General features: G+C 46.1%; 1 protein-coding gene across 4 annotated transcripts in view; it reads left to right on the top strand.

Annotated features, from left to right (window-relative positions):
• The window catches only part of unc80 (unc-80 homolog (C. elegans)), a 44,347-nt gene that overhangs the window by 5,751 nt on the left and 16,284 nt on the right, over positions 1-22,312 (top strand). For 2 of the 4 annotated variants that reach the window (XM_030409544.1, XM_030409543.1), the window contains exons 8-35: positions 1,888-2,161; positions 2,258-2,392; positions 2,641-2,857; positions 3,255-3,395; positions 4,619-4,887; positions 5,640-5,981; positions 6,062-6,196; positions 6,401-6,548; positions 8,338-8,388; positions 8,905-9,053; positions 10,461-10,624; positions 11,666-11,764; positions 11,992-12,200; positions 14,462-14,568; positions 14,765-14,918; positions 17,019-17,191; positions 17,268-17,480; positions 17,560-17,695; positions 17,890-18,023; positions 18,122-18,299; positions 18,377-18,616; positions 18,694-18,791; positions 18,886-19,089; positions 19,173-19,280; positions 19,382-19,520; positions 19,703-19,884; positions 19,967-20,098; positions 22,051-22,237. In XM_030409544.1, the coding sequence (XP_030265404.1) occupies positions 1,888-2,161; positions 2,258-2,392; positions 2,641-2,857; positions 3,255-3,395; positions 4,619-4,887; positions 5,640-5,981; positions 6,062-6,196; positions 6,401-6,548; positions 8,338-8,388; positions 8,905-9,053; positions 10,461-10,624; positions 11,666-11,764; positions 11,992-12,200; positions 14,462-14,568; positions 14,765-14,918; positions 17,019-17,191; positions 17,268-17,480; positions 17,560-17,695; positions 17,890-18,023; positions 18,122-18,299; positions 18,377-18,616; positions 18,694-18,791; positions 18,886-19,089; positions 19,173-19,280; positions 19,382-19,520; positions 19,703-19,884; positions 19,967-20,098; positions 22,051-22,237 (4,718 nt within the window). The remainder of the gene's footprint in view (positions 1-1,887; positions 2,162-2,257; positions 2,393-2,640; positions 2,858-3,254; positions 3,396-4,618; positions 4,888-5,639; positions 5,982-6,061; positions 6,197-6,400; positions 6,549-8,337; positions 8,389-8,904; positions 9,054-10,460; positions 10,625-11,665; positions 11,765-11,991; positions 12,201-14,461; positions 14,569-14,764; positions 14,919-17,018; positions 17,192-17,267; positions 17,481-17,559; positions 17,696-17,889; positions 18,024-18,121; positions 18,300-18,376; positions 18,617-18,693; positions 18,792-18,885; positions 19,090-19,172; positions 19,281-19,381; positions 19,521-19,702; positions 19,885-19,966; positions 20,099-22,050; positions 22,238-22,312) is intronic. The other 2 variants (XM_030409545.1, XM_030409546.1) reach the window with 2 other exon arrangements.

The raw sequence follows: 22,312 nt of genomic DNA, 5'->3' as shown, positions 1-22,312 counted from the left end.
CGCCAGGCTAAAGCTCAATCTGTGCTCGCTTTGGCACGAGACGGGCAGGTTTTTGACCAGGTGTGGCTGGCAGGAGAACGGAAACTCAAGGGCGGCGCGGGCCCGTGATTTCCCTGGTTCGAGTTTTGGTGGAACTGCCTGATGAGCACGTCAGAAACATTCGCATCCTGCACATCCCGCGCGGGCGTCATCCCGGATCAGCCGACCAGCGGGCCGAGAAAGAGAGCGCGGAGAGGTTGATAAGCCGTCCATCCTTCATGTCGACTCAAGTCATTCCAGCGCTTCATCAACATGAGCTCCCCCCTCCCCCCCCCCCCCCCCCCCCCACCGAGCTAGTTACATCCTCCTAATACACCCTTACACCAAAGGGTTTGTGGGTAGTCACGTGGTATCGCAGGAACAGAGAGATTTATCCCTATTGTTTCCAAGAATTAATTGCTTTATTTGGAGGGTTGGCGGTGGGAATTGAAAGCGAGGAAATGTAAATTAGCCCTTCAAGCGAGGGCGAGTTTCCACATTTGAGGGGATTTAATTTTTATTCCACGCTTTCGAGTTTCTCTGATTCGTGCCGTCGATCAGAAGAAAAAAAAACATCCTCTGAATCCACATCTTTCATGTGCATCTCCGTTAAAAATCGCTCCCGCCATCAGGTGATCCCTCTGATTAATGCAGCTTACTCATCGTGTGGCGCCGCATCGCTAGCCCTGCTGATGCTGAGGCAGTTTCCATGGCAACCGCTGTGCTGCTGGCTGGCTGGCTGGCTGGCTGGCTGCTGGTGCTGCATCCCTCCTACCGCATGGAGAGCCGGTGGGTGGGAGTGGGAGGGGAGGCTGTCGTCACTCGGTCGCCGTGGCAACCTGACACAACAGGAGCAGCAGGGCAGAGTGTGTGTGTGTGTGTGTGTGTGTGTGTGGCGAGACGCTGAAACATGATACAGCCTCCCTCTGCTGTCCGCTCTAAAAGTGATTCATGTCGATATCGACCGTCGCTTCCTGCTCCGTTTATTACAGCGGCTCAGATTAAATGCCTCGGCCTCCTCTCGTGGTATCAATGTGTTTCTCCTCAGCGCTCGCCGGTTCGCTCCGCACGCTCTGCAGCTTTCGCCCAAATCGCTGACCTTCATTCCAGCTTATTTATAGTGGACTCACGTAGGCTCCCTCTCCAGCCCGCCGCTCTCCCAATGACGCTGGAGGGGGGCTCTGCCCTTGTTTACCATCCTCCTTTGATGCATTATTAATGAAGCAGCTGATGACAAGCTAATACAACAGAAGAGGCTGTGACATCCTGTAATTGTGTGTGGAGTGAGTTGAGTGACGGAGCAGGAGAGGCTCAAGTCACAGGCGAAATGCTGTTTTAATGATCCTGGATTCGATTATCAGACGTCAGATTTCAGTGTGGTTGCTGTTGCTCACTTTCAGCACCTCTTTCTTGCCCCTCCACCCATTTCTGCTGCCCACCACCCTTCATTTAAATCCTTTTTACTCCACTTTTCTACATCTGCTTGGCCTGGTTGATAATAAAACTACATGTACACGAGAAAACACCCAAAATATGGAACATTAAGCTACTTAATTGTGTAAAGTCGATATAAAACCAGTAAAAGTTGGATTAAAGTAACGTCCTGAACTTTGAGATAAACCTTTGAACAATACGCATCGTTTCCTCAAACTTCTCCGATGTGTTTGCGTGACGTCTTCCATTTTTTTTGCCATATCCAAAAAATGTGCTACGTTTCTGGGTAGTTTCGGACGAGCTGTATCTTTTACAGGAAGTTAGCATAAACAAATTAGCTTATCCTCCTTGTTCCGAGCCCCCATGATAGCTTCTGTCACTTAACCAGAACAAGCATTTAACTTGTTGACTTACAAGTACTCCCTCTTCTTCAAGGACTTCGGCCCCCGCCGGCCTGCCGACCTCCCTCTCCCAGCGAGCTCGCTACGCCACCTACTTCGACGTGGCGGTGCTGCGCTGCCTGCTGCAGCCTCACTGGACGGAGGAGGGCGTCCACTGGGCCTTGATGTTCTACCTGCAGCGCCTGAGGCAGATCCTGGAGGAGAGGCCTGAACGCGTCCCCGAACCTCTGGTCACGCCTCTGCCGCGTCCACGCAGCAGCTCCATGGTGGCCGCCACGCCATCGCTGGTCAACACGCACAAGACTCAGGTGATAACGACGAGGCGACAATGGAGGGATTGTGTTGAGATGCCAGCGCTGCACAGACATTTACGTTATCTGCTGTCCTCTGCTGTGTTTTTGCAGGATATGAGTCTGAAATGCAACGAGGAGGAGAAGTCTCTGAGCACAGAGACGTTTGCGAGGGTTTCTCTGACCAACCTGCGTCGACAGGCGGTGCCGGACCTCGCCTCCGACCTCGGGATGAACATCTTCAAGAAGGTCAGAGAACGATCATCCAGATCACTCTGTCGTTTCATTCAAGTAGTGAAGCAGCTCGGGTGCTCCAGGAAAACCCTGATGCTAACATGCTAATTTAATGTTTAGCACGGTAATTTACGTACGGCCGCTTCCGTTAAAGTCTTGGAAGTTGCCAGTTTGTTGGAAAAAACATAAAAATGTCTGCTGCGCAGCTCTAACGTTAGCGTTACCCAAATGTTAACTTAAAAGTACATTTTCTTGCGTTCCAGTTTAAGAACCGGCGCGAGGACCGCGAGAGGAAGGGCTCCATCCCCTTCCATCACACTGGGAAGAAGCGTCAGCGCCGCATGGGGGTTCCCTTCCTGCTCCACGAGGACCACCTGGACGTCTCGCCCACCCGCAGCACCTTCTCCTTCGGGAGCTTCTCCGGCCTGGGCGACGACCGGCGGGCGCTGGACCGCGGCGGCTGGCAGGCCACCATCATGGGTAGGCAAAGACTGAGAATAGATTGTATGTCACCAGTTTCGCAGTCTTGATTCGCTTCCCCCTTAAGCTCCCGTTTGGTGAGTCAGAGGATTGTGTCTGGATCCGGCTGTCAGTGAACTAGGTCAGTTCATTAACGTTAGGATTCCATATTAGCTCTCACTATGAAGTGTGATTAAATTTCGCTCAAGGCACACATATATTCGTATTATTATCCAGGGTTGGTGCCTTTCTTCCATGAACCCACTGCCTCCTTTTCACACTACTGTTATGTCTCCACTTAGCTCGGCTGCTGCTTCGGATTAGCCCCATTTACAGGAAGAACATTTCAAATAAAATACCCGATAGATGCAGCAAAAACACACACCTGATGTATTAATCCGTTGCATCACTTTTCCAGGCAAATTCACGCGGCGAGGAAGCACCGATACAGCCGCCGATGCCGACAGCCTGAGCGCCAAACACTCCCACTCCCACCACTCCCTGCTCAGAGACATGCCCGACCACTCCAACAGCCACAGCGACAACACCGTCAAGGAAGGTAAGGAGGAGGCGGGAATACGAAATGAGCAAATTAAAGGTGCAATAGTGCAAATAGGGGGCAGCATATCACCAGAGTATCCGCTAAGTGCTGCCAACTGTAGCTGCTGTTATTCAAATTAAAATTAAAAATATTTTATTTGTCCCCAGGGGGCAATTTAAGCTAGTTAAAGCTAGTTAGCTCAGTTAGCCATGCAGCTAGCAGTCCAGAATGGGATCTCCAGGGAAGTGTTGGTGTTTACAACGCCAGCATGAGCTAGCTAGGAGCTTTTGGACCAAGGCAGGCCAGAGCTAGCTTGTTATCATGCGGAACAACATGCAGTAACATCTGTTTAACTGTTTAACTATTTAATTTTTGTATGTTTTCAGCTGAAATTCTTACAAATTACAAGTTTTTAAGTCCGAGAATTAGCCTGGAATAAGCAAATTTCCAAATAATCCAGCACTAAGAGAAGCCCAACCACATTTTTTATTTATTTATTTAAAAGAAAAGGGGAAATCAGTATATAGTAGTGATTAAAGTTAATACCAGGCTGATAATAACACAGTAAAAAGTACAATCACATTACAATCCAACAAACGGCAGACGCTGCCAGCTCCACTGAGGCCTGACGAGCCAAGCAGAAATAGGACAGAGTTATATAACGATGATATTCCTGTGACAATACTAATTTACATACAAACAACAGTTCTGGCTCTGCACTGCATCTCATGCATGTTATTAGGTTGGCTGAGAACAAAAGATGATTATAGAAGAGAGCTGATTCTGAGAATCGAAGTGGAAAAGGTTTAATAATAGGTTTAATAAAAGCTTTTAATAATAGCTGAGCGTGATTATTTTTTATAGTTATTTTATTGTTCATATCATTTAGAAATAAAAAGGACGAGACCTTAATAATGCAGATTTTGATCTTTTAAATGTTATTACACCAAGTTACAAATGAGCTCTCGTGTATGGAAGACAGAAAGAGGCAAAATGTTCGAAGAAAATATAGAAAATGTATGGAAATAATTGGAGGTAAAATGCCAATTAATACAGAAATAAATACAGAAATAAAAACATTAAATGAAAGAAATTATAAATAAAATGGAAAATTTAACGGAAAAGTAAATAAACTATTTATACAAAGGGAAATATAAAGATACATTTTGATTTATGTCACATTTTAAATTTTATTAATGCCTACATTTCGTTTAATTATCGTATTTGGATTTTGCCCACAGTCCGCTCTCAGATCTCCACCATCACCATGGCGGCATTCAACACCACAGTGGCGTCCTTCAACGTTGGCTACGCCGACTTCTTCACCGAGCACATGAAGAAACTCTGCAACCCCGTCACCGTCCCCGAGATCCCCGTGGAGCCGCTGGCCTGCGCCAACCTGCCGCGCAGCTTCACCGACTCCTGCATCAACTACTCCTTCCTGGAGGAGGGGGAGAACATCGAGGGCACCAATAACTTTGTGCTGAAGAATGGCATGCTGGACCTCACTGTGAGTGATCGCTCCGTAAATGATCCCCGTGGGCGGATACAGTTAATGGAAGTTATTGGCCTTCTGGTGCTGTTTCTAAAACGATGACACCAGAGGGAATCCAAAGTGGATTTGATGCTTCTTCTTTTATCTGTCTCGTTGAAGAGGAAACTCTAAATGTTCCTGTTTTTTTTTTTGTGGATAAGACAAAATAATAATGATCCAAGTTAATGTTTTAGTCTCTTGTATCTTATTCTGAAGTTAAAGATCCAATTTTATAACAATTTTCAAGCTCATAATTTCTTATTTTTGAGATCTAATGTGAAATTTTTACATACTCTAAATTAAAAAAACACTATTTTTCACATACTGTCCATTGCTGCAGCACCTCTATTCATCAGCTGCCTGAACGCTCTGTTTTGGTGACTGTCGCTTTAAGGCCCCCCTCCTGGAAAAGCCGGCTCTGCTCTGATTGGTTGATTCTCACAGGCCTGAGCAGGCGCCGCCCATCATGTTTCCAGATGAACTCTTTCTGTGTTTTTGCAACCTTGGTCGTGCTGGAGGCGTGGCCAGGGGCGGAGTCTGTATAGTTGTGACATCACAAAGTGACAGAAGTCCAGTTTTGATACTTTCACAGTGTTTATTCTCTATGATCAATAATGACAGGACTCACTTTCTACACTATGGACCCTTTAATAAATTCAGGCTTTAAGCAGCTGGTTGGACAATCAAAGCGATTTCAAGACATTGTTTCTCTTCCTCTTGTCTTCCAGGCGGTCTTGCGGGCGCTCTACGCCGTCCTCAGCCACGACATCAGCTCCAGGATCTGCGACGTGGCCCTCAACATCATCGACTGCCTGCTGCAGCTGGGCGTCGTGCCCGGCATGGGCAAGAAGCTCTCCAAGCCCGACAACAAGGAGAACCAGGAGGCTCGGGCCAAAGACCCAGCTGGTCAGGGGCTCGGCGGAGGCGCCCAGGGAGGCGGCGCTGTCCCTGGGGCTGGCGCCGGCGGAGGGGGTGATGGAGGCGGGGGTGGAGGAGGAGGGGGAAGCGGTGGAGGGAGCGGGCAGGGGAGCAGGGATGATGTGAAGAATAACAAGGATAATGACAAAAAGGTGAGTGGAAACTTAGCAGACCTCTTGAGACAGCTACATAAAAACTCCTGTCGGTTCACGATTGTGTCCTCCACCACGAGCAGGAGGAGGGCTCCGGCTTCAGCACCCACCGCCTGGCTCTGACCATGCTGATAAAGATAGTTAAGTCGCTGGGCTGCGCCTACGGCTGTGGCGAGGGACACCGCGGACTGTCTGGGGATCGCCTCAGGATGCAGGTCAGACTCTCCCTCATCTTTGCGTCGGTGCAGTTTCCATAAAAAAACCAGCACGGCGTGTGGCGCTTGACATTTATTCATTCCCTATTAATTATTAACCGTATCGCTCCTTTGGTGTGATGAAAGTTTCATGAAAGTGAAATGAATCCTTGCAAGAGCAGCCACAGTTCTTCTTTTTTTTTGTTTCCAATTGTCTGCTTCCAGGCCCAGAACTGCCTGACCAGCCTTTACAAGCTGGACAAGGTGCAGTTTCGGCAGACAATGCGCGAGTACGTCAACAAAGACTCTCTCAATAACATTGTGGACTTCCTGCATGCACTGCTGGGCTTCTGCATGGAGCCCATAACCGACAGTAAGTACGCAGTGTGCGTGTTGAGTGGGACCAGATGAAGATCTTGGGTGCATCAGGGTTGGACTGGAATTGGTTCTTCAGTGCTGATGCGATTCGGGGGTTAGCATGGATGCTGGAAAAAGTCAAGGTTCTGTCCAGTAGGGCTGCAAGTAACGATTCTTCTTTACTGTCAATTAACCTGACAATTATTCTTTTGTGCATTAATTGTTGTGATTAATGAAAAAGTCCAAAGCCAAGCTAGCAGCTCGCAAAAAATCCACATGCTAACGTGCTCACAATGTCAATGCTGACATTGCTGAACATCCTCGCTTAGTTTGTAAGCATGCTAACATTTGCTAACTACTGCATTGCTTCAGTCATAACCAAATACCCGCAAAACTAACATTCCCATCACGCTCAGCTTTGTGTTTAGTGCTAATTAGCTAATGTAAGCATGCTAACAGACTAAGCAAAACTGGCTAAAATGGTGAACATGATGACACGCATAGCACCAGCATGTTAGCATCGTAAAAACGAGCGTGTTAGCATGCTGAGATTACTTCAAATCAGTTTCTTCAAAGTGCAGAACCAATTATAATGTTTGTTTACAGTAACTTCCGGGTAAAAAACACCTGCGCAGTTCAGCTAACGTATAACTTAATTGTCTTGTTGATTCAGATTCAAGAAAAACAACAAAAAGACTCTTGAGCTTGTCTAAAACAAGCAGTAAATGTTTATTTAGACACAAACCACAGGACAAAATGAAGACGTTTTTAAAAGTGTGGAACTTTTGAGGAGAGATTATGCAGCGCCCTCTAGTGGTTGTTTTTATTTACATCTATGCCAACGTAAAGGAAGGTGAAAAAGGTTGGTCCACGTTGTTTAACTTGATATTTTTCAGCGTAGCAGTTACGGCGACGAAGAGACAACAGAAAGAAGTAGTTTGCCAATTTCACATTTACAAACTGCTAGCTTGGCTAAAGACAGTCGACACAATTTCTTAGGATCACAATGTGATGTTTAATTACATTTTAGCTGAACCACAGTACAAAAACAAGCAGTTGTTGTGAGGACTCTGAAAAAAAAATAGTTGTCACTTGATTGAGTAATCGTTTCAGCGCTACTGTACATTTAGACCCATTCGAATCCAATTGACCCACTGGGTTGACAAAGCTGAATTGCACTGTCGCTGTCTCACCCCGCACTTCGACTTTGCATTCCAGCGCTATCTCTGTTTATATATGTGTCTTTCCCTTCCTTCCTCCTTCCACTCGTCTCCGCTTTGTCTGCGTCCCTTTTTGTCCTCGTCCTCCTTCTTCCTCCTCCTCCTCCTTGCCTCCATCCTCCCTCTTTTTTCCGTCATCCACTTCGACGAGCTGAAAAAAAAAATCCTTTCCTACCTTCCTGACTCACTCATCCATTCTGTACACTTGCCAATCCAAAGCTTTTTCCCCATTACATCTCTGCTCAATCGGCGGCTGTATTGCTGAGCATTGAGACACATCGTACATGCCAATTCAGTTTTGCACTGAGCATTTGAAGCGTGTTGTCACTATGATACCGTGCAATTGGCAAGTTACTGAACCGATGAGTGTTTTTTAAAACTCTGAAAGTGAACCGGGCACCTTGTTTGATTTTTGTTGGTACTGTGTGTTATGTGGTGTGTTATTTTTGCGCGTGTGCAGTCTGAGTGCGTCTCCAGTTCGCCTCCGTCACGGAGGCGGGGTGCCACGTCCTTTCTGACACCGCGCACATGTCTTGTGCTGGCCTGATGTCAATCAACCTTTGCCCCGCCTCTTTTCTCTTGCAGAGTACGGCAGTGCAGGTGAGAGGTCCAGGAGGGCGAAAAAAAGAAACATCGGTAGATACACATGATACAATTAATCAATAACTATCAATAATACAAAGCAATGAGATGAATATACTCACCCGATCAGACCCTTCCCAAGGCACCGCTTCCATCGCTGCACCCCTCACTCTCTCCGAAAGTGACAAAACTCGCCTGCAACTCCAAATTCTAGACTTTCTTTAAATCTGGTTTTAATACTTTGTCACATTGTTGTATCTGGACCAAGAGAATAAGCCCCGTACTGAATGTTTTTAGGGCAGGCCTTAGTCCCTTGCATGTATTCCTTAACCCCCCCCGACCCAGAATCCTTTTCAGTTTGCTTCTCCCCCCATTTGCTTTATGGACCCCTTTTTCCTTTGCCCTCACCCCTCCCCTGTTGTACGGGCTCAATGTTTTAATCTCAAGCTGGTCAGCTGTCAATAATGTTCTCCCGCCAACTCCCCTCACCCTCACCCCTCCATCCGCTGACTTTAAACCACCCCCCCTGTGTGATCCGTGGTCTCTCCCGCCTCCCCTGTTGACTTCCAGACAAAGCGGGCTTCGGGAACAACTTCACCACGGGGGACAACAAGTCGGTGGCGCAGAACATGGAGGCGGTGGTGGTGGGATGCATGTTCAAGTCCCTCATCACCCGCTGCGCCTCCACCACACACGAGCTGCACAGCCCCGAGAACCTGGTGAGTGGTGGCGCGAAGTCATCCGTCCATCTGCCCATCGCTCGGCCTGTGTTTGGTTTTCACTTTCAGACTCCGCGGCTCTGCTTGGATTCAGTCGGACTCTCTTATCTCGTCGTGCAGGATGTGGTGGTTAAATTATTAAAGGCTCATTTTCTCTGATGCCGCCTCGTTCACACATGATGAATTAGACGCGAAGTGTCGTTAATCTCACCTCATTAATAAAGACGTTAACTCAAGCTATTCTCAGATCTTTGTTAGAACAGATATTTATCACACATATCTTTTTATTTTATCGACTGATCCCTCTATTATTGGACCTTGTGCAACCAACATAGAGTAAAGTCCACCAATTCATCTCATCAAAGACGTACATCTTTCTATTTAACGATAATGTATTGTGCTCACTTTCAGGTAGAATAGGTTTACATGCTTTAATTCTCAAAAAAATGGCACTCTGTCCCTTTAAGGCCACCTTCTCCCGATTACCTCATCAGCACCGCATCTCCAGTCGGCTCTGTCGTGTTTTCAGCTTCCAGTTAGCTTCACTTCTACTGTGAACACAGGCATGAATTATGCAGATGTGCGACGTGGTGATGAAGTGTGATGTCACAAAGTCACGTAATTGAAGGCGGGGCTACTGAAGAGGTGTTTCAGGACGATTGTTTTCCGTTTGTTGCGAATTAATATAGATTATATGCAGTTTATGTTTATGCAACGTAGCTACTGATGGCAACACTTACACCAAAACTGCAGTACATGTTAGCTAGCAGGCTAATGTAGCATGTAGGGTAACTCACATCTACTAATACCTTCCAGTGTAAAGAGATTCAGCCGATTGGTGGTGATGTGACTCGCAGTGAATTGTGTAGCATCCCTTTTGATTTCCATTGGAATTATGGGTAATTTTGACCCACTTTTGTAAAATTCTTACACTTGCCGGTGAGATGCTCGTGGATACATCCAATATTTCTGTAGATTCTACTTATAAAGGTGATTCCATAAGTCTAAAATAAACCTTTTATTCTGAAAATGATGTTTTACTTCCAGTCTAACTTACAAAACAGCACATGTTCCTGTTAAATCTATGTGGATCACTCCTCTGAGAGCTCTGAGGCACCGTGGCCACTCGCTGTGCCTAGAAGGCCTCTCGGCTGGCGTGACTCGTGTTCGTTGGCGGAGGATGACACACTTTTTCAAAACAAGCTTTAATGTGGCACCGAATCAAGAGGACACCCACTCACAAGCTGGAGCCGGTGCCTCAGCAAACAAGCCTGCTCATGAACACCAACACCGACAGTTTCTGCATGTATTATCATATTAATGCAGAGTCATCGCGGCCTGATCCTCCTGTGTCGTTTCACACGCCATCCGACTCACACATCCCTCGCTCTCTCTCTTCCTTCCCAGGGTCTGTACTGTGACATCCGCCAGCTGGTGCAGTTCATCAAGGAGGCCCATGGAAACGTGTTCCGCAGGGTGGCGCTGAGCGCGCTCCTGGACAGTGCCGAGAAGGTCACCGCCACCAAGAAACCGGACGAGAAGGAGGAGGCCAAACAGCCTGGACCCAGGAGGTAGTGGCCAGTCAGTGGCCTGAAATGGTCTCAGTGACAGAAAAAGTCCATCACTGTTGAAGTGGCCTTGAACGTTGGCCTTAAAAACTCTTTCCCCTGTTTCGTGGTAACCAATGTGTCGTCTTCTCCTTTTCTGACAAATCAGAGCTACGCTTTCTCATCACTGCTGGCTGTTTTTATTTCCTTTATGTTTCCTTTTGTCCCGTCTGCATTTGGTTTTCCTGCTTGAGTGACTGATTCTATGGTCTTATGTCTGTAGCAGGCCGGGCCGCCCTGCCAGGAGGCGCCTCCACGATCTTTATCTAAGTTTGTCATTCTTTGGCCACTGGTCAAGTTTTGTTTTTAGGCTTTTTAGGCCTCCTCATTTAGACCAAATCAGGCATTGGCAGAAAATGGCTGGCAATTTTCAAAATAAAACACCCTGTGCAGACGCGTTTAAAACAGACAACAACGAAGTGATGTAACGATGTAGCCTATTTGTAACTACAGCTAGCAAACTTCTACATGAGGCTGGGCTACATGAAACAATGCTTCGTGTAGCCTAGTTTGGCGCCTGGTCTTGCGCAAATAAACTAGGCTACATGACATTCCTGACAAAGCAAAATGCTAATGCTAACCATACAGGGAGATAGTAATTTCAGTTCCTGACAAAGCGACAGTGCTTGACAAAGCTACAGCAGTAGCCAGACAAGGAAATACTGACTGATTTCAGTGCCTGACAAAGCGACAAATGCTAATGCTAACAAGACAAGGAAATGCTAGTTTGCCGCCTGGTCTGGTGCAAATAAACTCAGCTACCGCAAATAAGCTAGGCTACAGGAAACAACACTTCACATAGCCTAGTTTATTTGCACCAGACCAGAGGAAGGAAACACTTAAATTACATTTTCTTGTTTTTTACGATGGCTAGTTAGCTCAGTTAGCATCAACATGAGACGTGGGTCGGCTTTGGTCTGTCAGGAGAGTCCAGTCTGTGTCTGAACCAGGTGGCCTGAGCGCTCTTGTCTTGTGTGTTGGCGTGCGTTGTGTGTGTGTGCGCAGGTCAGAGGCGGGTGTGTCCGGGGAGAAGGGTCAGGTGTCCAGTGCTGCAGATGAGTGTCGCAGCTACATCTCCAGTAGACCCCCCCAGACCCCCGAACAGTGAGTGTCCACCCCACAGCATGTCCATATAGCACCATCTACCGTATGTCGAGTCCAGCTGCCATTTTCTCTGCTCTAAACAGGAAAACTTTAAAAACTCTTCCCTCAGCCGGGTTCGATAAAGAACAAATCACAGTGCTAAATGTTGAATTAACTCCAAAGATGTGAAAAGTTGAGGTTTTTAATTCGTAAGTCAAACATTCATATCCGACCTTCCTTCACCCCAGTGATGAACAGATCCCGGGTGCTCTGCTTGGCAGGAAGGATTTTTGGAGGAAGATGTTCAAGTCGCAGAGTGCCGCCAGCGACACCAGCAGCCAATCAGAGCAGGACACCTCAGAGTGCACCACCGCCCACTCCGGCACCACCACCGACCGGCGCTCCCGCTCCAGATCCCGTCGCATTTCTCTTCGCAAGAAGCTGAAGCTGCCGATAGGTAAGTCATGGTTAGACACAGGTCGGAACCAGACAGGGAAATACTGACTGACGAAAGTTCCTGACAAAGCTATAAGATGCTAATGCTAACAAGACAAGGAAATACTGACTGACTTCAGGCCTGACAAAGCTACACAATGTTAATGCTAATCAGACAGGAACATACTGATTTTAGTTCCTGACAAAGCTACAAATGCTAATGCTAACAAGACAAGGAAATACTGACGGACTTCAGGCCTGCCATGCTAATGCTAATCAGACAGGGGCATACTGGTTTTAGTGCTTGACAAAGCTACACAATGCTAATGCTAACAAGACAGGGACATACTGATTTTAGTTCCTGACAAAGCTACAAATGCTAATGCTAACAAGACAAGGAAATACTGACTGACTTCAGGCCTGTCAAAGCTACAAATGCTAATGCTAATCAGACAGGGGCATTCTGGTTTTAGTGCCTGACAAAGCTACACAATGCTAATGCTAACCAGACAGGAACATGCTGATTTTAGTGCCTGACAAAGCTGCACAATGCTAATGCTAATCAGACCGGGACATACTGTTTTTAGTGCCTGGCAAAGTGACAGTGCCTAACAAAGCCACAAATGCTAATGCTAACAAGACAAGACAAGGAAATACTGACTGATTTCAGTGCCTGACAAAGCAACAAATGCTAATGCTAACAAGACGAGGATATACTGACTGATTTCACTGCCTGACAAAGCTACAAAATCTTTTTTTTTTTTAATACCAGATCTGGTAGCAGTTTGCATTTCCATGACCATACCTCACTGCATTTGTTGTCCCAGCTGTCGCCTTGAAATTCACTGTAACATGATGTGTTTTGTTTGTCTAACATTGGAACACTGCCTGCCTGGCGCGAGGCCAAGTCACTTCATCTCTTTGGTCTGTTTTGTGTTCCTTCTTGTGCCTTAGCATGCCGTGGGACTGTACGCCTACCACTCACTCTCTCTGTCTTACGTATGTGGATGTGGAACCATCTTCATACAGTGTTTGTGTCACGTCCGTTTGTGTTGGTCATCTCTCCCAGTGTGCACGGTGTTCCAGACCTGGGTCTAATCGTATTTGCAGATTGTATCAGATGGATGGAGGCTGCTGCAGAGGGCTACACACTTTCCTCTCTGGCAGATACTATCTTTGCCTACAATGGCAAACATATTTATATTTACAGCTAACTAGGTGGCTAAGCTACATCCTGCTGGAAAAACCACCATAGACCAGCACTAAAACACAACAAATGTTGGTCTTGCTCCAAGACCAGCATTTGTTGTTTTTTGGTGCTGGTCTATGCTGTTTTTATCAGCAGGGCAGCCAGAAAGCTAGCGTTGTGCCAAGTAAAAGCTAACAGATTTGTTAGCCATGGTGAGACTTAGCTAAGGCCAAACATAAATTCTTTATTTTTCCACCCAGCTAATTTGAGGAAAAAATAGCAATGGACATGACTAAGTTTGAGCAAGAAGCTAGCATTATATCAAGTGGAAGCCAGCTGGTGTGGTAGCCTTGGCAAGACCCAGCTAAAGCTAATAATTTACTTTCTAAATAGATTTTAAAATAAATTACGCTAAATCTAGACAAAAAAAATAGCTAGCTAAAATCCTGTGAAAGCTAATTTGGTTAGCCATGGGCCGGGTTTTGGAATCTAATGGAAACTGTCATGCAGTTTTGTGTACTCAGTTTTAGATTAATTCATTACATTAATTCATTACATTGGTTTAGCATAGCATAGCATAGCAAAACAAAGACACATTCAAGCTCTGTAAATGAAAATTAAGGAATAAAAGACAGCTACTCTAAACCTATTTTCACCTTGCGTTCGCTGAAGATCATCCAAACATATTGCAGTATCTGTATTTTACAGGTATACATGTATTTGGTATACCTGCTGGGCAGCACAGTTTACTCCATCCATCTGGTATCTACCTTTGTGACAGCCTTGTATGACATCATATATGCAAATACCACTCGACAAGGGTCGTATGTTCAAGTCGTCTTATAACAAAGCAACAAGAGATAGTTTTGTAACTTTCTGTATCATTTCTGAATGAACCTTAGTCTGTGAATCTTTGTGACTTTACAAACCCTGAACATCCCGTACAGTAACGATGAGGGAATGCTTACTCCACCCAACCCTTGTGTGTGTGCATGTGTTCTTGCCTCCATAATAACCCGGTGTGTACGCTACATTTGTGGCTTCTTTTGCTCTGCAATGTTCATGTACATTTTCTTTTATCCACGTGTCAACAGGAAACTGGCTGAAGCGTTCCTCTCTGTCTGGACTGACTGACGGTGTCGAGGACCTGCTGGACATCAGCTCGGTGGATCGGCTGTCCTTCATACGTCAGAGTTCAAAGGTCAGTGGGGATTAACATCAACCATAATACAGTCCACTGAAGAAACATTTAGTTGACTTTATTTTGTATTATGCTACAATAGCACTAGCATGAGTTCTTGGTGTTTCTTCTGGGCGTTTGAATGTTTAGACTTTCATTTTGAAAGGTGCAATAGCTAAATACACAGCATACAAAATAAAATACATTTGTGTCTTAGGTGAAGTTCACCAGTGCGGTGAAGCTGTCAGAAGGGGGCGCCGTGGGGCCGGAGTACGCCAGGGACGAGGAGGAGAATTTCTTCAAGCGGCTCGGTAAATGGAGGTCTGGCAGGAGGAATCCATCCAAGCTTCACCACACAGAAGAGAAAGATGGTAGACCTCCCCCACCCCGGGGTGCCCCTTGCCCACCCACGCCCCCATCGTCCTCTGTCTATATCTCTCTCTCTTCCTGTCCCTGCCTCTGTTTGTCCGTGTGGTGTCGTGTCTTGTCTCGCCTCGCAAGTCGTGGTCTGTTCTCTTCCGTTCCGCCATTCTCCATGTCAGCTCCGCCGGATAGCTGCCTGCTACACTCTGTTAGCCTGAATGTATTATTTTCAACCCATCCGACTAGTTTATGGAGAAAAAAAAAGGCAATTTTTAAAAAATTAACAGTCTCCCATATAGTAGACTCCAAAATGGTCAATGTAAAACAATGCATTTGTGGCACTTTAAAGCAAGACTATGTAGCTTTTATTAAATAAATTAACAAATATTGTACTTTTACCAATAAAGAGTTGAATTAATTTGCAATAAAATGCCTTTGCTCATTTAAAAACACGTAATAGTTTAAATCTACTTCTAAGTGCCTAATAGCTTAGCTTGCTCGGCTGTGTTAGGGATTAAAAGCTTTTTTAGCCAATTTAGCTGTTTATTAGGCATTTAAAAGCTGTTCGCTATCTTAGCCACAGCATACTAGGTATTTAAAAGCTATGTTAGCTAACTTAGCTACAGTATGTTAGGTATTAAAAAGCCATGTTAGCTCATTTAGCCACAGTATGATTGGTATTTTAAAGCCATGTTAGATAACTTAGGTATTCAAAAGCTATGTTACCTAACTTAGGTATTAAAAAGCCATGTTAGCTCATTTAGTCATAGTATGATTGGTATTTAAAAGCTATGTTAGCTAACTTAGGTAATAAAAAGCCACGTTAGCTCATTTAGTCATAGTATGATTGGTATTTAAAAGCTACATTAGTTAACTAAAGAATTATAAAGCTATTATAGCTTAAATAGTATGTTAGGTATTAAAAAACTATGTTAGCTAATGTATCTATGTTAGTTAACTAAGTTATTTTATGTATTTAAAAGCTATGTTAGCTAAACTAGCCATGTTAGGTACTCCAAAGCTATGTTTAGCTATGTTTGCTAATTTGTTGAGCTATGTTGGCTTCACTTAACTAACATAGCGGATTTTACACTTCCATAATGCACTTTATTAAATAAACAATATCCAAACTGATTTGTGCTTATGCTCTTTGGTTAGTCCTTCATCTCAAAGCGTCATCAATGCAGTGTTTTTCATCGACATTTTGGAAACATATTTCTGTACATCACCTGTGCAACGACATGTAACATGCTACATGTTGTAGCTAGTCGAAACAAGGATCACACTGAGATGTGTTGAAAAACTCCACTGCCTCGGGTCACAAATGGCCTTAGACTGAGCGGCTTGATTTGGGCGCTACAATGAAAAAGTAGGAAAAAAAACGCTTCCCACGTCTTCCTCTTCAGCTGTGTGTTGTACTGTACTACCAAGTCTACATCCCCCTCCCTTCCAACTGTGCACGTCCTGTCTCCTTCAACGACGAGCCCCCTTCCTCTTTCTTCCACTCAGCGGTGGAAAGAGAGGAGAGGAGGCGTGTGGGGATAACTCATAACCTACGAAAAAAACCATCTTTCTACTGTAGAGCTGTGCTTTGTGAAGCATGACGCTGTCAGTGCTCTCTCCATCTCTTCTGTGGTGACGTCTGGTGGTATTTTCCAATGCCTTGAGTTTCATTCAAGTGATAAAACAGAATGGTTCATACAGCTTTTTTTTACTCTGTGCGGCCGCGGTTACACTTGTCATTTCAATGTAGATCCCGCTGTAAAGAAGCGAAGAAGAAGAAGTGTGTAAGAGGCGTTAAAATGGCCTCCATCAATTGTTTTTCATCACATTGGAAATGGAAAAATCCAAGTGTAACCTCCGCCGATGGCTGTGTGTCCATCTCTCACTCAGCTTCATTTGTCGGTGGCTCTTCAGTGCTTTTCTGTCAATCGTCCTGGATGGTGATGTTGCTTCACGCAATGTCTTAAATGTAGTCGTTTACTTTTTTGGCGAACGCCCCCAAATGTGTCCCAAACGAAAAACTCCCAATCTCTTCACTTGTACTGTTATACTCTCTCTCTCTCTCCTCTTCTTCTCTTGTTCTGCGTTCAAACCGTTCCTCCCAGGACCTCACGGCTTTCAGGAGCGTCTAGCTGCCAGCCAGGAGGCCATGAAGAACAAGAACGTGGTGAATCTGGGCGCCATCCGTCAGGGAATGAAGCGCTTCCAGTTCCTCTTGAACTGCTGCGAGCCGGGAACGATACCCGACGCCTCCATCCTCGCCGCGGCTCTCGACCTGGTATGTTATTCTAGATTCCGCTTTCTCACGTCCTCAAACGTTACAGCGTCTTCATCTACTTTCCCGGTTCTTACAGGAAGCTCCGGTGGTGGCGCGGGCCTCGCTTTTCCTCGAGTGCGCGCGATTCGTCCACCGATGCAACCGCGGCAACTGGCCGGAGTGGATGAAGGGCCACCACGTGAATATCACCAAGAGAGGCCTGTCCAGGGGCCGCTCGCCCATCGTGGGTAACAAAAGGAACCAGAAGCTTCAGTGGAACGCCGCCAAACATTTCTGCCAGTGGGGAGACGTGAGTTAAAGATTCCTTAGAAAGTATGATTTTCATAAAAGTGCGAGAATGTATTTCTATATTTGTTTTATCCGTTCAGGCGATCGGCACGAGGCTGAGCGAGCTTTGTCACTCCGACAGCGAGAGTCCCGCCAACATCCTGGGATACATTTTTGATGAGGAGACCAAACGGAGGATGAAGAAAGAAGACGAGGAGGAGGACTACCTGGACGACAGTGAGTTTTCTTTACAGAAAAACTGCAGTACATTCAATCGAATATGAAGATGTGGTCATAGGCTAGTAAATGGAACTTGAGTTTAAGTTTTTAGGGTTTCTGACGGTGAGAATTGATAGTAAATGGTCCAGTTTATGGAGCTGGATTAGTAGTTTTTGACTTCTTTGTTTTATTAATTGTTTTTTACCCTGAAGACACAGTCAATCCTACGAAGTGTGGCTGCCCGTTTGCTCTAAAGATGGCCGCCTGCCAGCTGCTGTTGGAAATCACCACTTTCCTGCGGGAGACGTTTCCCTGCTTACCTCGGCCACGCACCGAACCCCTCGTGGTCGGTACTCAAATCATCAATAATCATTTTAAAAAATTAAATCGATTGATGTATTGTAAAAGTTCCCTTCAAAACTATCTGTGATGGATCACCTGTAGGATCTGGACAGCTGCCGCCTGCGTCTGGACCCCGACCTCGGCCGCCATCGCTACGAGAGGAAGATCAGCTTCGCGGGCATCCTCGACGACGAGGACGGACACGATTCTCTCAACAGCAGCAGCCACACGCTGAAGTCCGACACCACCTGCGACGACAAGAAGACGCAGGAGGCTCAAGGTGAGATCAGGTTGTCGTGCCGAGCGAGCGGTTTGCTTTATCGCCTCCCTGTCTGCTTATTAATATAAATAAATTAGATGATCTCTGCCCACTTCCCTCTTCACCAGCGCCCATCCGTAAGATTCGCATCGGAGGCTCCCGGCTGCTTCAGATCAAAGGGGCTCGCAGTTTCCGCGTCAAGAAAGGAGGCTCCCTGTCCTCCATACGGCGGGCGGGGAGCCTCAAGAGCACCAAGCTGTCCCGGCAGGACTCCGAGTCCGAGAACGAAGAGGGGCTGCTGTCACAAACACAGAGCAGGGACACTGTTACCGACATAGGTAAGACATCGCCAAGTCATCGCAGTCACATGATGTGTGAACGTCCTCGGATAAATACTTTGTGTTTCCTCTTTCAGGAAGTCCTTTCAGTACCAGTGAACCCAGCATAGAACCGGAGGGCCAGGGCTCAGGAGGAGCCGAGGACAACTACCACCGCAACATGTCCTGGCTCCACGTACGTCCTCTGATGTGTCTGGAGGTGTATTTGTACGCACAATGTCCTCTTTCCTCCTACACACTGACTCCTCTTCCTCTCCCTCTCGGTCCAGATTATGATCCTGCTGTGCAACCAGCAGAGTTTCATCTGCACACACATCGACTTCTGCCACCCGCGCTGCTACCAGCACCACAGCCGCTCCTGCGCCCGCCTGGTCCGTGCCATCAAGCTCGTGTACGGTGAGACGGTGGACAGCCTGCGGGAGGACAGCGCCACCTCCGGGAACATCGGGGCGCGGGCCAAGAAGACTAAAGAGGTGAGTCTCACGGTCCATCTGTACTGTTTTATACCTTTCTCTGTCCTTGTCGCAGTGACTTATTGAAGTCTTTGTGCCAACAGTGCTCGGACAAGTCGTGCCTGAGGACGCCGTCCATGAAGAGACGACCCACCGACTCCAACACAGAAGGGAAGAAGGATACGGGCATGCTGAAGTACATCCGCAACCAGGTAATTGTTTTAGTTTTGAGAGGGAATATATCCAGATACTGACTGATAAAACATCCCAGCAGGCCTTCATATATGGGAAATATATAAAATACTCTCTCCAGGTGATGAGCTTGTCACCGGCTCCTCTCTCGCTGCTGATCAAAGCAGCTCCCATCCTGACCGACGACATGTACGGAGACGTGCAGCCTGCAGCCTGGGAGCTGCTGCTCAGCGTGGACGAACATATGGCCGCCGCCGCCGGTGAGTTGGCCGTCAGCGATCTGTGGATGTTTTGACCTTCAGAGTTTGAATTTAACATTTTGTCCTAGATCTTCAGACGCTTCACAGTCTAACGTTCACATTTTTCTCTCTCTCTTGCCCTCTTTACTCCTGCTTTCATCTCTCTCCCCGTCCTCCCTCCGCCCTCTCTGAATCCCCTCCAGCCGCCATGTTCCTCCTGTGTGCCGTGAAGGTCCCCGACGCAGTGACCGAAATGATGATGGCAGAGTTCCATCACCAGGAGGCCGGCCAGCGCATCAACTCCGTCCTCAAGTTCTACACGCTGTGGCGTTTCCGCTACCAGGTGTGGCCTCGCATGGAGGAGGGGGCGCAGCAGATCTTTAAGGTACAGAATGATAACGAGAGGTTGATAATTGTTTTTTTTACAAGAATATTTCATCTTTGACCCGTTTTCTTTTGTCATTCAGATCCCTCCACCCAGCATCAACTTCACGCTGCCGTCTCCCATACTGGGAATGCCCTGTGTCCCCATATTCGACCCCCCCTGGGTGCCCCAGAACACAGGCAGCGTCCAGGACCCGATCAATGAAGACCAGTCTGTGAGTCTGAGCACCTGTTCACATGGGCTGCCTCGTATGTTCTTGTTTACTAATATAACTTATGTAACAACACAGAGAACAAAGCGATGAGATTTATATTTAGCGATATTAAAATGCATGCACATACTTTTAATTTGTATTTTAACATCTGCACGAGTGGATGTGGCATCACAAACAAACTGACCAGGGTTGGGTAGCCAGGATACTTTATCTTAGAACATTAAAGGGACAATTCACGAAACAAAACAAACATATTTTATTACTTACCTGTCGTATCCAGCCATGCTAATTTTGATTTTGTGGCGTGAGGATTATCTAGAGGATAAATCTTTTGCTCTAGAGGGCAAATCTTTCCAATTTTAAAAGTTCACTCTGCTTGTAGTGCTAATCTGCATATGTTAGCATGCTAACGTGCTAAATAAAGATGGTAAGAAGACGTTTAGAAGTCTCATCTTTGGCATCTTGGTTTTCTGGAACCAGAAGTGACCATATTTGGACGGAGAGACTTGCCACTAGGTAGTCACCTTGTCAAGCAACCATCAATTACCATCATTTACAAAATGAACATCATGCTGTGTTGAGGAAGACTTGAAGCTAGAGATTGAGGCCATGAACTCATTGGGAAACTGTTCACTGAGTTCATAAATCAATTGAGAAGTAGGGCCATTTTCTAATAAGTTCCCATCTAATCTGACTCCTTTTTGCAACCGGTGGAGTCGCCCCCTGCTCGCCACGGGAAATAATGTAGATTTAAGCCACTTTTCAGACTCTCCAGCTACTTTTTATTTGGGTGGAGACCCTCATCTCATAGACAGACATCTTAAAATGTGGTCAAACTATCAGCATGGCTCGATACATTCAGAGGTAAGTGAAAAATATGCTTTTTTTGTCATAATTTCCATGAACAACCCTTTAAATCTAATAATTTCCTTAAGAAAATGTCAGTTTTAATAGAGGGGATCTTATTTTGAAGTCTACAAAAAGCAGACTCAGTGCACTGTAGACACATGTTACACATTTTGAATAGTTGTAGAAGTTAGACGGGTAGAACAGGTGTTTCTTTTCCTTTCTTGCCTTTTTCTGTGAAAAGCATGATTATCAGACTATGTTGAATAGATTTATGATGACGACCTGCGAGCACCTGTTCCTGTAATTTATCTATCGACTGTCTTTGTTTTTAGTACTCCACATTAATTCAGTCAGTCCATGCCATAGTAAGTTGGTATTTCTGTCCCGGATGTTTGTGCTGATGCATCTTGTTACCCTCCGATCATTAACGACAGGCGGGAAAGTTTTCCTCCATTGAGTGTTTTCTTTCTTAGCTGTTTAGGTTTTTTTCCATCATGGATCAGAAAGCTGGGGGCAGTTTCATGGGTCATTTCAGAGAGTTGCATCTTGATCACTGAAACGCCACACTCAAATAGTCTCTCTAGCACTTTGCTCAAGAACAAAAAAATAACAGCATGCATCAGACATCGAGACATTTCGTGTGTGTTGTGCTGTTTGTGCATGGTCATTGGATGAGAATGACTTTGCTGTGTATGTTTCCTCATATCATGCCTAGTCGGTTATGTATGTGTAATGAGCGCTTGTGTGAATGCTGTGAGGCATTTACTGTACACAAGATACAGTAAATTCTCCAAGTTCCAGTTTGTCACAATTCGTCACGATTGAAATCTATTACCTATTCAGAACGTCAACAGTGTTCTTCATGATGCTCGGGTTCCCATTAGAGCATGAGATCAATGTGCTGGAGGAGAGTTACTGTATTAATGTGTTGTCTAGTCATTTGACATTAGAAAATGCTCCTCGGATGTAAAGCCTAGAGTAGCTGTGCACACGCGTTTCCCCGAAAGATTCAAACTGTCAGTTGATTTGTGCATTCCCTCATTCTGTCTGCCGTTCTACGTCTGTGCCGTTTGATCCACCCTCCACGCTCGCCTTCCTTCCAGAAATCCTTTTCGGCGCGGGCGGTGTCGCGCTCCCACCAGCGGGCTGAGCACATCCTGAAGAACCTGCAGCAGGAGGAGGAGAAGCGGCGTCTGGGTCGCGAGGCCAGCATCATCACGGCCATTCCCGTGGCTCAGGAGTCCTGCTACGAGCCCACATGCAGCCCGCCGCCGGAGCAGGAGGAAGAAGGTGGGACTGCCCGCCACACAAACATAATATAAACATAACATACAGGATTTGGCCTTCATCCTGTTTTGTAACATA

The sequence above is a fragment of the Sparus aurata genome, chromosome 24 (assembly GCF_900880675.1).
Source record: "Sparus aurata chromosome 24, fSpaAur1.1, whole genome shotgun sequence".
Classification (NCBI taxonomy): domain Eukaryota; kingdom Metazoa; phylum Chordata; class Actinopteri; order Spariformes; family Sparidae; genus Sparus; species Sparus aurata.
Note: the sequence above shows the minus strand (reverse complement) of the source record. Positions and strands in the feature narration are given on the sequence as shown.